The sequence below is a fragment of the Lepidothrix coronata genome, unplaced genomic scaffold (genome assembly GCF_001604755.1).
Source record: "Lepidothrix coronata isolate B3197 unplaced genomic scaffold, Lepidothrix_coronata-1.0 Scaffold10, whole genome shotgun sequence".
In the NCBI taxonomy this organism is placed as follows: Eukaryota; Metazoa; Chordata; class Aves; order Passeriformes; family Pipridae; genus Lepidothrix; species Lepidothrix coronata.
Window position 1 is genome coordinate 3,412,873 of NW_016690190.1, and position 12,585 is coordinate 3,425,457.

A 12,585-nucleotide genomic window follows, 5' to 3' on the forward strand; every position below is an offset into this window, starting at 1 on the left:
ACATACCAAAGGCCAACCCAGGCTTCAGTACAGATCACCCACAGGCAGAGAGTGGTCCCAGCAGAGCCATAAATCTTTAGCCTGCTTTTTACATCTCTGGTCACGCCAGTGCCCTTTGTTTTCAGTGCTTTCTCTTCCGTTTCTCAAACAGGCGCCGTATTACCCTGGGAAATCCCATGGCTTTCCTCTCTTTTCCATACTTAGCATGAACTTAATGGTGAACATGAACACACTTAGTGTTTTCAGTTGTTTACAAATCTGACCCAATATGGTAGCTATGGATTTTCACATGCTGAAATACCATCTGGATTATTTAAAAAAACTCCAAACAACAACCAAACAACCCCCTGCCTCCCAACCCCAACAACCACCAAACCCCACAAACACTACCCCAGTGACAACATTTCAGAACACAACACAAGGGGCTTCCCTCTGGCAGGATGCAATAACTCCCTTTTTGGTGGTTCAGAAAACGGAGCCAGTATTTTATTGGACTTCACTACCACACACCAAGAATGAGTGGTCAGTAAGGTGGCAGCCAACATACAAACATACAAAGCTTTTTAATCCACCACCAAAACCAGCAGCTCCCTTCCTGGTAGCAAATGAAAGCCCCATGAAAATCCCTTTGGCCACTTCTTTATCCTTTCAGCTGAGCTCCAAGCTGGAGATGTTCCTTTCCAAAAGCAACAACTCTTTAAATGGCAAGAGCAAAGGTGGCTGGGAACACCTTAGGGTCAGGAACAACTCCCATACAATTTGCTGACCTGTTTAGGAAACAAACTATGCTCCTGCAAAGAGCTAAGTGCCCATGCTTAGCACTTACTACCTCTCGCAAGGCTCCAAGCAGTCAGAAAGCCACAATCCCTCCATGACCATCCCTTGTCCAGCACCAAGCATCAAGAGCCTTGATGCTTCTCGGACACTTGTAAAGTCAAAACCTCTGAAAGCATCCCAAATACACCTGGCATGGTTTACCTTCCAGTGTGCATTTTACACCCTGGGACCACAGCAGCAGCCAGCTGTAGCTTCTTCTCTGTTCTCTTCCCAAACACCATTCCCCCTCCACCAACTCCATGCCTAACCCATTAGCACCCATCATCCCTGGGTACCACAGCGGGAAAGCAAACTGGAATTTTTCTCCCCAGGACAGGTGAATATTCTCACGGGTCCCCAGAAACGTCACCCTGATAAGCTACAAACTGCACTCAAGGGCAGATGTTTCCTCCAGCCGAAGGTAAAGTAAGAGAAAAGCAAGCTATCCAGTGCAAAGAGAGAGAAATGGAGGGCTACCATCAGGGAGGGATTCAGGGGTTTGCCAAAACCGAAGAGAACTCTGGCTGTTTCCTCCGGTAGGGCCCGGGCTTCCCCCAAAGAATGTGCTTTGCGTTTCCTCGTCTGTTCTGTGCCGGAGACCGAGACAGGGCTGAGTTCGCTTAGGGGCCCTGTGCTGCGGGGCTGCCCCTGCTCCTCCGCCCCACCGCCCCCGACCCGCCCAAGGCCACTTTCCAGCAGCTCCTCACGTCCTCTCGGCCCTTTTCCCACCGGCCGAGACCCGCTCCCGCAGCCAGCCCGGCACTCCCGCACCCGCACTCTCGGAGAGAGCGGCAGCCTCCCCGTCCCGGCGGGAACGCGGCTGTGCCGGGAGCGCGGGGGCGTTCGGGCTCACGGACCCCGCTTTCCCTCTCTGCCGTCGAACGCGGTACGGGGGGGAACAAAAGCCAATCGAGGGGCGGGAGGGAAGACAGAATTAAGAGGCTTTTCTGGAGCCGCACCGACCCCCGCCGCCCCGGCATCTCTGCTCTCCCCCCGTCCCGCCCGCCGGTTCCTCCGCGCCCCCCTTACCTTCCTCGGCGGAGCGGGGGGGCCGTGCCCCGGCATGACGGCGGCGGTCCCGGCGCCGGGCTGGCGGCGTGCGGACCCGCGGCTGGGGGCTGCCCGCCCGCCCCCCGCCGCCACCGGCCCCGGCCACGGCCCCGGCCCTGGCCGCCCTCCGGCGGGAGCACCGCCCCATCCCACCCCGTCCCGCCCCGCACCGCCGCCAGGGCAACCGCGCCCGCCCCCCGCCCCGGGCAGGGGCGCGTCCCGTGCTGCTCACTCGGGAAGGGGGATGCCCGGGGGTAACGGGGAGCGCCCAGGGGCAAGAGGGGATGCCCGAGGGTGAAGGGGGGATGCCCGGGGGTGAAGGGGGCTGCTCGGAGGGAGGTGAGGGGGCTGCCGGTGTCGAGGCCAGAAATGAAATCCCGAGAGGAGGCGCCCCAGCCGCCTTTCTGGTTGCAAACAGAAGTACCCGAGGGAACGCAGAAAGTCCTTACTCGCTACCAACTCAGCACCTGTCACTGCCACGGCTTCTCGCGGCTGATCGGGTCACAGACTCATCGCGGGAGAGCGACTGACCAGGGATGCCCCGAGCCTGCAACACTATCAGCTGATCTGAGGTTGGATATTAGGGAAAGGTTCTTCACCCAGAGAGTGGTCGGGAACTGGAACAGGCTCCCCAACGAAGTGGTCACAGCACCGAGCCTGACAGAGCTCAAGAAGCGTTTGGACACACGGTGTGACTCTTGGGGCTGTCCTGTGCAGGGGGGCCAGGGCTTGAACTTGCTGATCCCTGTGTGCCCTTTCCAGCTCAGGATATTCTATGGCTCTACGATTCAAAAGGGATGGATCTGTGAAGGCCCCCAGCCCAAGCGCGGCCCCTTTCCCTCCTGTCCCGCTCCGGTATATGCTGATCCCGAGGGGACGCTCCCGCCGCGGAGGCGACAGCCCAGGCACGCGCCTCAGTCACCGCGCGCGAGCCCCCGCCGGGCCCTCGCTCCTGTCCCTTTAAGGGGCGGGGCGCGGCCGCGCTGCCGCGCGCTGATTGGTCGCCTGCGCGCCCCCCCCGCCCCCGGCAGCCGGTGCGGGCCGCGGGAGCGCGCGCTGTAGTGGCGGGAACGCGCGCGGTGGTGGCGGCTGAGCGCGCGATGGTGGCGGGCGGCGCCGCGCGGCTGCTTTCGCTCCCGATCCCGCTCCCGCTCCCGCTCCCGCTCCTCCCGCGCGCTGCCAGGGCCAGGATCAGGGCGGCGCTGCCCGGCCGGGCGGCCGCGGGGCGCCCCGGGCTGCGCGCTGGGCGCTGGGGCGCCGTGGCCTTGGCCGTGCCCGTGGCCGTGCCCGCCGTGCCCGCCTGGAAGGAGAGGCCGGGGCAGCGGGCGCCGGCGTGGGCGGGGGAGCGCGGCGCGGAGCGGCCGCCCCGGGGGCTGCTGCGTCGCTTGGGGCTGGTGTTGCGGCTCGGGGTGCGCGCCTGCGGGCTGGTGCTGCGCTTCGGGCCCCTGCTGCTGCTGTACCCGCTGAGCCGGCTGTGGCCCGGCATGGGCGCTCGGTGGCTGCGGCTGCTGCGCAGGGCGGCCGAGGCCGCCGGCCCCACCTGTATCAAGCTGGGCCAGTGGGCCAGCACTCGCAGGGACCTCTTCTCGGAGGCCTTCTGCGATGAGTTTTCCAAGCTGCACGTCGAGGTGAGCCCGCACCCCTGGGGCCACACCGATATGCTTCTAAGGAAGGCCTTCGGTGAGGACTGGACGGGCATCCTCAAGTTCCCAAGCCGGGAGCCGGTCGGCTCGGGCTGCGTCGCCCAGGTCTATAAAGCCTATGCTGACCTCGCTGCTGTTGCCGGCTCCCGGGCCCAGGAGCTGCAGCAACACTCGGAGTTCAGGTCCGCTTTTGAAGCGTGGGAAGTGTCAGGCTTTAGAGGTCTCTTCAAGTGGCTGAGAAGGAGGAAGAGCAAGGAGACACGGGATGAGAGGAGCAGGGAGGAACAGAGCCTAGCAGACTGCTCCCAGGGAAGTGCCATGAGTAGGATGTCCCTTATGGAGCAGATGGCCAAACCACTCCTGAATGCAAATCCTTCATCAGCCAGACATCTCACGCCTGTAGCCATTAAAGTAAGTTGTACACCTGAACAGTAGATGTATGAAAACAGACTGTGCTGGATGGGGTCAATCAGATTTTAATTCCCATGGGGATGAGTGGCTGGCTAGGGCCAGGCAGAGTGAGAGAAGGGATGCTGTCTTCCTTGGTGTCCTTTCTCAGTGCTTTTGTTCCAGCCCAGCGCAGTCCACAGTTGTGGTGGCCCCAGCTCTTCCCAGCTGGAGAGCCCAAATACCCATACTGCCTATGGTACTGTTTGACATGGCACATGGGTATTGGGAATGCCTAAAAGGGCCCAGTTTACATTAAAAAAAATTAATATTCAGTACACCTTCCAGACAGTGAAACCCCTTCTCTGCTCACATGAAGAAATCTGGAACAGACAAGTTCTTTCCAGCAAAGTTTTTTTTAAAGAAACCTTATATTTGAGCAGCTTCTGATACTAGTCAGGGACAGGGCTGGAGCCTGAAAGTGGTGGAAAATATCTTTGGGTGAGACTGTAGTCTCCAGCACAGATATATTCCATTTGACAATTATGTTTTGTTACAACTTAATCCATGTCAAAATGTGAATTCTTCTGGGGACTAGCTGAAGAAGCTGGTTGGCTTCCAGTCTAATAGGCTGGGTTCTGTCTATTTGGGATCTATCACTTGAGCTGATTGCAATGGAGTATTTGGAGAGTTGATCTTGCCACTGCTCATTCTTGTGCAGGTCCTGCACCCTGGGCTGGTCCACCAAGTCCAGATGGATCTGTTTCTCATGAAGATGGGCAGCCGCCTCATTGGACTTATTCCTGGATTCAAGTGGCTCAGTTTGACAGAGATCGTGGAGGAGTTCGAGAAGCTTATGATGCAGCAGGTACATGCCATGCCATGGTCCCCACTTACTGAAACAAAACTGCCCTTTGTCTTGCTACTGGCTGGCTTTAACTGTTCACACTGCTGCATTTTAAAGGGTTAGATGAAGGCTGGCTTGTTCTTTACTTATGTTCTTTATTCTAATCAATCACATAATGTTATTGTAGGAAAGGTTATATGCTCACAAAGCAAAAAAGCAAAGCAACGACAAAATTTAACAATCTTTGAGTTAAAAATACTTTTTAGACTTTGAAAATCATTCTGAAAACATTCTCATTCTTCCTTGTTTTCTAAAGACACAGTCCTGAAATGTTGCTAGTATCACACTTAAAAAGATTTCGCCATGGGCTTGATTGGGCTTATGTTGCTATTAAAATGAACCATTATCTGCTAATTTCATTTCTGTGTCTAGATTGCAGAGTCTGAAGTCTGTAACAAGCTTTTGAAAGCCTTAATTATTTTCTACTATTGCAAAAACTCTACACAGTAAATCCACGTTGTAAACTGTTGACTGTAGTCAAATGTGACTCGAGGTCATTTAGTTCCAGTTTAGTCTGGCAGAGCTTTTGGTGGATGTGCTGAAGACTGAGGGTTAAGAGAACATCTGATAGGCTCACTGTAGTTTTAATTATCTTTGAAAAAACAAGAACTATTCCTGGGATATTTCCCATTGTCAGATGAGGGAGGTGAAGGAAGGTTATCCTGTCTCCTTGAGCAGTAGCAGACAGAAAGAGGCCCTTGTGTCAAGACACTGCATCACTGAAGAGCCAGGGCCTGGACTTTGCATAGTGGATTATTTTGTATGTTTTACATTAAATTTCTTCCTGCTATGGCTGCCTCTCTGTTAAGTGAGGCTGGGGCTGCAGTTCATCTACCCTGTCTACTTGCCTTGCAATTTGGACAGTAAGCTTTGGTTCAGGATCTTGTCGTGTCCTCAAACATAACGCAGTCGTGGTCTATTTTGAGACACCGTGCCTATGGTAAGGCACCCAGATTTCAAAGGTGCTGGATTGTGGACCATCCATTACCCAGTCTGTTACTCCACTCTTCCATCAGGGAAGCTATAAGCATGCAAAAAGTACCTCTGATTTTGTTTTCATTCTGGCTTTCTGACTAGTTTTGTTGGTATTGAGTCCTTTACAGTCCTTTCCTCATACAGGATCCTGAAGATCTAACTCTAGTTGAATCTATTTTCCCACCTGCTCTTTCTGTTTCTCCCTTGAGATTGACTTACGCTACGAAGCCAGAAATCTGGAGCGCTTCCGACAAAATTTCCTAGATGTCGATTTTGTGAAGTTTCCAACTCCCCTTTGGCCTTTGGTAACAGCAGATGTTCTAGTGGAAACGTTTGAGGTAAGAATTTCAGGCTCTCGGAGTGGTGGTAGCAGTGAGATGGCCCTGGAGAGAACATGCCAAGGAAGTTTTTTTTTTGAGAAGGGATCAGAGGCAGAAGGATGCTTTTCTCTTATTTGCTTAAGGAGAACTGGTGTCCTTCCTTGGTGTCTCTTCCAGTATTTTTGTTGGTAAGCAATGCATCCCAGAAGACAGGTGGCAGACAACTCCATCTAGAAGTAGACACTTGGCCCGAAACCAAGCAGACCAACAGTGTCTCCAGCCACCACCATGTGCTTGCCTGTACTTGGCAAACCAAACCACACTCCAAGTCTCTTCTGTGGTGGGTCAAAGCAAGGAGCTCAGCAATCTGACAACTTCCTGATGCTTGCCTTAGTTCCCTTGTGGATGTAAGGCTACTCCCAGCCTTAGTTTTCCTACATTTGATCCTGGCAAGAGTATTTCTGTCCCAGAAATACTATCCCTCTTTGCAAAGAACAAACCCTTGCTTCTCTCATGTTCTCTATCACACTAGATACAGCCTCTATCTGACAGGTCCTTTCTAGGGCATTGTTGCCACCTCCCCTGAACTCTTGGCACCCAGATAAAGGTGTGGTTGAAGATGGGACACAGGGTGTGTTTGACTCCAGCCCTGTCTTTATTTCAGGAGAGTGAGCCTATTTCACAGTACCTGCACGCGGAGATCGCTACAGAGCTGAGGCAGAGACTTGCAAAGATGGGCATGGACATGCTGCTAAAGATGGTAGGCACTTGGCTAAAGCTGGAAGTGAAGGTTGTTTTCCTGCAGAAGCTATTCAGTTGGGATAATAACACAATATGGCTAAAGAGAGAACCCATTTGCTTCCCCCTTCTCCTACCTGCACCCATGTCCGTAGGGACATGGACTCAGACACTGTTGTGCCTTTGGAGGCAGCCCCTGGATGCCAGGTATCTTGTGGTAACCCAGGACTTGGGGCACTGTGGCACAGCACAGCTCCTGAAGTGGCAGGAGCTGAGGGAGGGTCTGTACTTAGAGTACAACGTCACACAAGGCCTGAGTAAAGCCTGGCCTAGATAGACCACTGCTGTAGAGTCCGACACGGAGCTTCCTCCACTGCAGACGGGCCATCTGCTCGCACGCAGCAGGACTGGCCTGTGCACCTCGGTCAGTGCACTGCTTAGGAAACACACTAATCCATTTAATCAATATTCACATATTGCCCAACTACTGTGTAGCGCAACATAATTAGCAAATACCATGTGCTCTGCACAGACTCTGGATGCAACTCAGGGAAAACAGCAATATCTGATTTCTTTATCGGCTCCTTCTCTAAAACTGCCTTTCTGTAAGGAAGAATTAAATACACAGTAAAGAAAACAAACCTGGCCAGATGCAGCTTCTGGCTGTCTAGTTCTTCTGTGGCTGAAATAATCACAGATGATCTGGAAAGGAGTGTTGAGAGGGTGATACAACTGTCTTGTGAGGAACCATGAGAACTAGCAGGGAAGAGTTGCAAAAGATCCTGACAGTACTGAGTGAGTGAGTGGGCTCTATGTGTCAGATGAAATGCAGCTGATAACTGCAGCATTGTGCTAGGGTGATGGCAAGCCTCCAGTTCTGACTCCATGGAGTATGACAGGCTCTGAAATAGCTTTTACTACTCAGAAAAGCAATGGTGGAACTAGAATAGTTTTATGCTAACGTTGGTTTCAAATTTTAGGAGTAGAAAAGAATTAAAGAGCAAAGAAACAACATTATGTCTTTAAGTAAAACAAATACCTGTTTCTTGAGTACTCTGTGCAGTTCTAGTCCCTTGCTGTCCAAGACCCTCCAGTTCAAGGGCTGTAATAGAACTAGAAGAGGTGCAGAGGAAGGCAGACAGGATGATTACTGGTGTGGAGTGGCTTCAACACTGTAATGTTCAAATAATTTCTCTGGAAAGCAGAGAAATTAGTAGCTTATGACAGAGATAAATGCAGTCATGAGTGCACAAGAGTGAATATTAGCAGAGGTATTTTTTTCAGGCAACACCTAAAAAAAATATGTTTTCACACAATTCTAATTATTTATATGGTAGTTGGACAAATTCATAGGAGAAATCCAAGAAATACAAAGATGACCTTGGGGCAGGAAGTCCTGCAGTCCCAAGTGGCCAGGAGATTTAGTGGGGAAGTGCTGTTTTTTACTTGCCCTCTTGCCAGTCCTTTCTGGTGCTAACTGCTAGCAGAGTCAGAGAAGGGCTACATAGATTTGTTTCCTCTTAACTTGTTTTCTTTACTTTCCAATACAGTTGTAAGGTGGATTGATGTCCTGGACTAGACAAACTTAACCATTTACTATAATTCTTGGCACTGAATGGCAACTGGCCTATTCTTACTGCATTTCTCTTTGCTAAGGCCCACTGGCGTGCTCTCAGTTTAGAGTTAATTACCAAAGAGCACCTCCATTCCCAGCTGGGACTTCTGGCTGTCCTACCTGACCTCTAGCAAACACACTGGATTGCTCCACACAGCTCTGCTGACTCCCTGCCATGTCAGCACAGCTGGTCTCCAGCAGAAGCCATGTGCTGTGGTGCTGCCAAGGGTAACGCACCGTCATTAGGGATGACGGCAAACACACCAGGAACAGCCCTCTGCTGTTTGCCTGGGAGTTTTGGTGAGGGCAGGTTGGGTTGGAATGAGCTTCTCTAAGACTCACCTGTCCGCTAGATCTTTGTTGACAACTTTGTCCATGCTGACCTGCACCCCGGGAACATCCTGGTTCAAGGCACGGCCCGTGTGAGCACCAGCTGCAAGGAGCAGACGGCCCTGGTGGACCTGTGTGACACGCTCGTGGTGGAAGTGCAGCCGCCGCTCCGGCAGCTCTGCCTGGTGCTGCTGGATGCAGGGATCGTGGCGGAGCTGCAGAGCGCTGACATGCAGAACTTCCGGGCGGTTTTCACCGCTGTGGTCCAAGGACAGGTGAGGTCTCTGTCGTGGGGCGGGGAAAGGCTGGAGAGTCCGACAACCCAAGTGAGGGTTTTCTCTCTATTTTCCCTTAAAATACTCCCTAAGAGGGGCAAGGAGACTTGCTAGCACGGAAGCTATGCCAAACTGTAGGGGGCTAAGACCCCTACAGCTAAGTAGGGGCTAAGTAGGGGCTGTAGCGGCGACGTTCCGCTACAGCAAGGACGCTGCCAGAGTGGAACAATTTCAGTGGCCCAGGAAACAGAAGGTGCTAAGTGGGAAGTATGGCTGCCACTCCCTGGTTAGGAGTGCTTCTGCTGCAAGTTAGGACTGCCTGGGAGCCACTTGCATTGGAGACTGTTGCAGAATCTTGTCAGCTTTTGCTAGAGAAGAGGAGGGAATGGATTAATGCCTTGATCTTCCACATGTTCCCTTCTGCAGCCTTGCTGCTGGAAAGCCCACGTGCCTTCTTCCATTTTGCTGTAGTGTGTCAGCATCTGTAGTGAAGAGCATGTAAAACAGGTAGAGGGTCTGACACAGAGGGCAGGCTCCTGTGTATAAGGAGAACTACTTTATCCTCCTTCTCACTTGAAATACATTTTCAGATGTGCTAGAGAATCTAGTGCTAATGTCTCCTATTCATTCTGAGAACAAGCATCTGTGCTCATACTTGCCTGTTGCTGTTTCACAGCTGCAGGTTGAACGGCTCACCAGCATCTCTCAAGAGGGACACATTTTGTCTTGGTCTGTTTAATCTGCCGAAGCAAGCCAAGGAATCCATGCTAAACCATGTGTTCAGGCTCATCCTGTGCTGCCAGATGTAGTTCTCAGCTACTAAGCAAGAACTGCAAACAGTTAGTTGCAAGTCACCAGCGATCAAGTCCTGATTCTCCTCTCCAACTTGTTCCTCAGGGGGAGAGAGTGGCAGAGCTGATCCTCCACCACGCCCGCGCCAACCAGTGCCAGGACATCGAGCGGTTCAAGGCTGAGATGGCAGAACTAGTGACCAAAGTCCGGGGGAACACCATTGCCCTGGGGAAGGCAAGTGCACCATGTCTCATTCTCGCTTACCTGCAATTCAGTGCAGCTTGGCACTGAAAACTGAAACAAAAGGGCTTTTTTGATCAGTTGTTTGCTTCTTTTTGTATTCCAGCTGCAGGTGGGAAATCTCCTCTCAAATGTCTTCAAACTATTGATGACCCATAAGGTGAGGTCCTGTCACTGTCTGCCTTCAGTAACTGGAAGTTTATTTGGGGAGGGAGAACTACCAGGAACATGAAGGGCTAACAAGGAGGGGGACTGACTTCCAAAATGAACTGCTAGGAGAGGAACTGCAGGAATGTAACCAAGTGTTGCAGGCTTGCTGTTTCTCAGCATGTTTCCAGGTATGTCTTTTTTGTTGGGTTTTCTTGGTCTAAATACTGCATTTAATGGCTGATGTTCTCTACTAAGAGGAATACTTTTGTAACACATAGTTTTTCCTATCTCTTTTTGTAGTCTCTTAGAAGCAGAAAATGAAATCTCATACATATTCCACTTCTATAGCATTGCATGCTTTCTTCTCTGGACCTCTTTCTTGATATGGGGTTATATAACAGCACCAAGCCATTTTACTGGTTTGTTAGAGGGCTCAAAAGTGAGAAGTTTCTCACAGGACAGAGATAACAGATAACTACTTGTAACTGATTATTTGGGGAATGAGTTTCTGCAGCTGCAAACAACTTTGGAAATCAACAGAGCTGTAGTGGCCTGAACTAGAGGAGACGAAAAGGTTGTCAGCCACTTTGCTCACTGTGCAAAGGGTCCCTCTAAACATTCCTTTCTTAGAGTTTTTTGTCATTAAGCCTCGTTAAGTAGGTTTCTAGTGAAATGAAATGTAATTTAGGCCCTTACAAAGCAAGTCTTCCCAGCTTCATCAATTCTTAGTGCCCTGGTATGCCTTGAAACAATTCTGGTACCTGGCTGGGAAATGGGGAGTATTTTCTTCACATACAATCATTTCCTCTGACCTGTGGGGTCTTTTATGGCCATTCAGATGAGCTGCCTCTTACACAAGTGCATATGTTCAAGTATGTTGGATACTACTGCAGCCATGGTGAGCACTTCTAAGATCCTGCTGTTCTTGTATAGAAGAAAAAAAAAATCCATTCCCCTTTTTGTACGAAAAACAAACTCTTGGATTGCCTTAGTGCACTCACCCTAAAACTGTCCCCTTATGTTTGGGCCTGCTGCTGGATTTCAGTGAATTCTGAAACTCCAGCTGGTGGAGTTGCATTAGTTTCAGGTGTGCATGTGCTCTCAGCAGCCTCTTCCCTTCCCTCTCAGCTTAGCCAGAGCTGGGACCTTGGTTGAATGGGTACAGAAGAAAATAAGGTCCACTGAGCCCATTTAGTCTCTTGTGGTTCTAGGTGAAGCTCGAGAGCAATTTTGCTTCCATCATCTTTGCCATCATGGTTCTGGAGGGACTAGGTCGTTCACTGGACCCTGAACTGGACATCCTAGAGGCAGCTAAACCACTGCTCATCAAAACTGCTGCTTCTGTCCTCAAATAGACTCCTGTGGCTGCTGCCCTCTCCCTGTGTGGGGTTACCTGTGCTGTCTGTGAGCCAACAGGAGGGAAGCTGAAGGTGAAGTCACGTGTGCCCTGGGGACATGCCGTGCAATGGTTACTCTCCATTAACGTTGCCTTCAGTCGTTTCAGCCGAGCACCAGGCGTGGGATGATCAGAAGGTCTATTCCAGAAACCAGAAGACTTTGCACAATTGGACATTTCTGACTCATTGCACAATTTTAAGAGCTAATGTGCTCTGGTAGTTTTAAAACTGACATATGTAGCTTAGGTGCACAAGATGACTGCAGCCTGATGAGAAAAGCAGTCTTTCTTGTCTAAAAGTCTTCAAAGAGATGTTCATTGATCAAGTCTGTTTTGAAATCTATCAGGTTTAATATTTAATTTACTGACTTACCTGTCACTGTGGTATAAGAAATGATGTTCTAACATCACCTAAGCAACACAGGCTGAAAAAGCCAATAAACCTCTTTGTCTTTTGTACTTTTAACTTCTGCTTTTATTGTAGAAGTGTCCCAAGATCCTGCATGTAGCGGTCTGTTCTTAGTCATTTTGGATGATAAAAACAGACCAGTCAGTTTGATTTTTTTTTTGTTTTCAAACTTCTGTACTCCAGCACATTATTATGGGAGTTTGATTATAAACAGCATAATAAAATATTTGCCTAGGCAGAAAAACCTAATTCCATAATAAAAAACAACTTCTGGGAATATTTGTGCTGCTCTTAATTTTTCTGGTTTTGAGGCTTAAAAGTCTTTTTTTTCCCTCTGTGTGCTTCCTTCTAGTACCCTCCCCCATGCTAGTGTCACCCTATTTAACTCAAAGACTTAACTGATATGCAGATTCTTGGGGTTTGCTTCCAGTAGCTGCAAAACAAAAAGTCCAAGAATTTTCCTAATGAATCAAAAACATGTTGTGAATGTTTAAAATTAAATAAAGCCAGCAAAAGAGCTAGATTATATGTGGCATTTACAG

General features: G+C 50.4%; 2 protein-coding genes across 2 annotated transcripts in view; one reads left to right on the top strand and one right to left on the bottom strand.

Annotated features, from left to right (window-relative positions):
• Nucleotides 1-1,893, bottom strand: part of DENND2A (DENN domain containing 2A) — a 57,486-nt gene extending 55,593 nt beyond the window's left edge. The window contains exon 1 of the mRNA XM_017804909.1: nucleotides 1,846-1,893. The gene's annotated coding sequence lies outside the window, so the exon portion shown is untranslated. The remainder of the gene's footprint in view (nucleotides 1-1,845) is intronic.
• Nucleotides 1,894-2,966: 1,073 nt separating this feature from the next.
• On the top strand, nucleotides 2,967-12,320 carry ADCK2 (aarF domain containing kinase 2). The gene is made up of 8 exons (XM_017804923.1): nucleotides 2,967-3,920; nucleotides 4,618-4,764; nucleotides 5,988-6,116; nucleotides 6,763-6,858; nucleotides 8,805-9,056; nucleotides 9,954-10,082; nucleotides 10,195-10,248; nucleotides 11,450-12,320. The coding sequence occupies exons 1-8, from the start codon at nucleotides 2,967-2,969 to the stop codon at nucleotides 11,591-11,593; spliced, it is 1,905 nt and encodes a 634-aa protein (XP_017660412.1). The 3' UTR covers nucleotides 11,594-12,320.
• The last annotated feature ends 265 nt before the right edge of the window (nucleotides 12,321-12,585 follow it).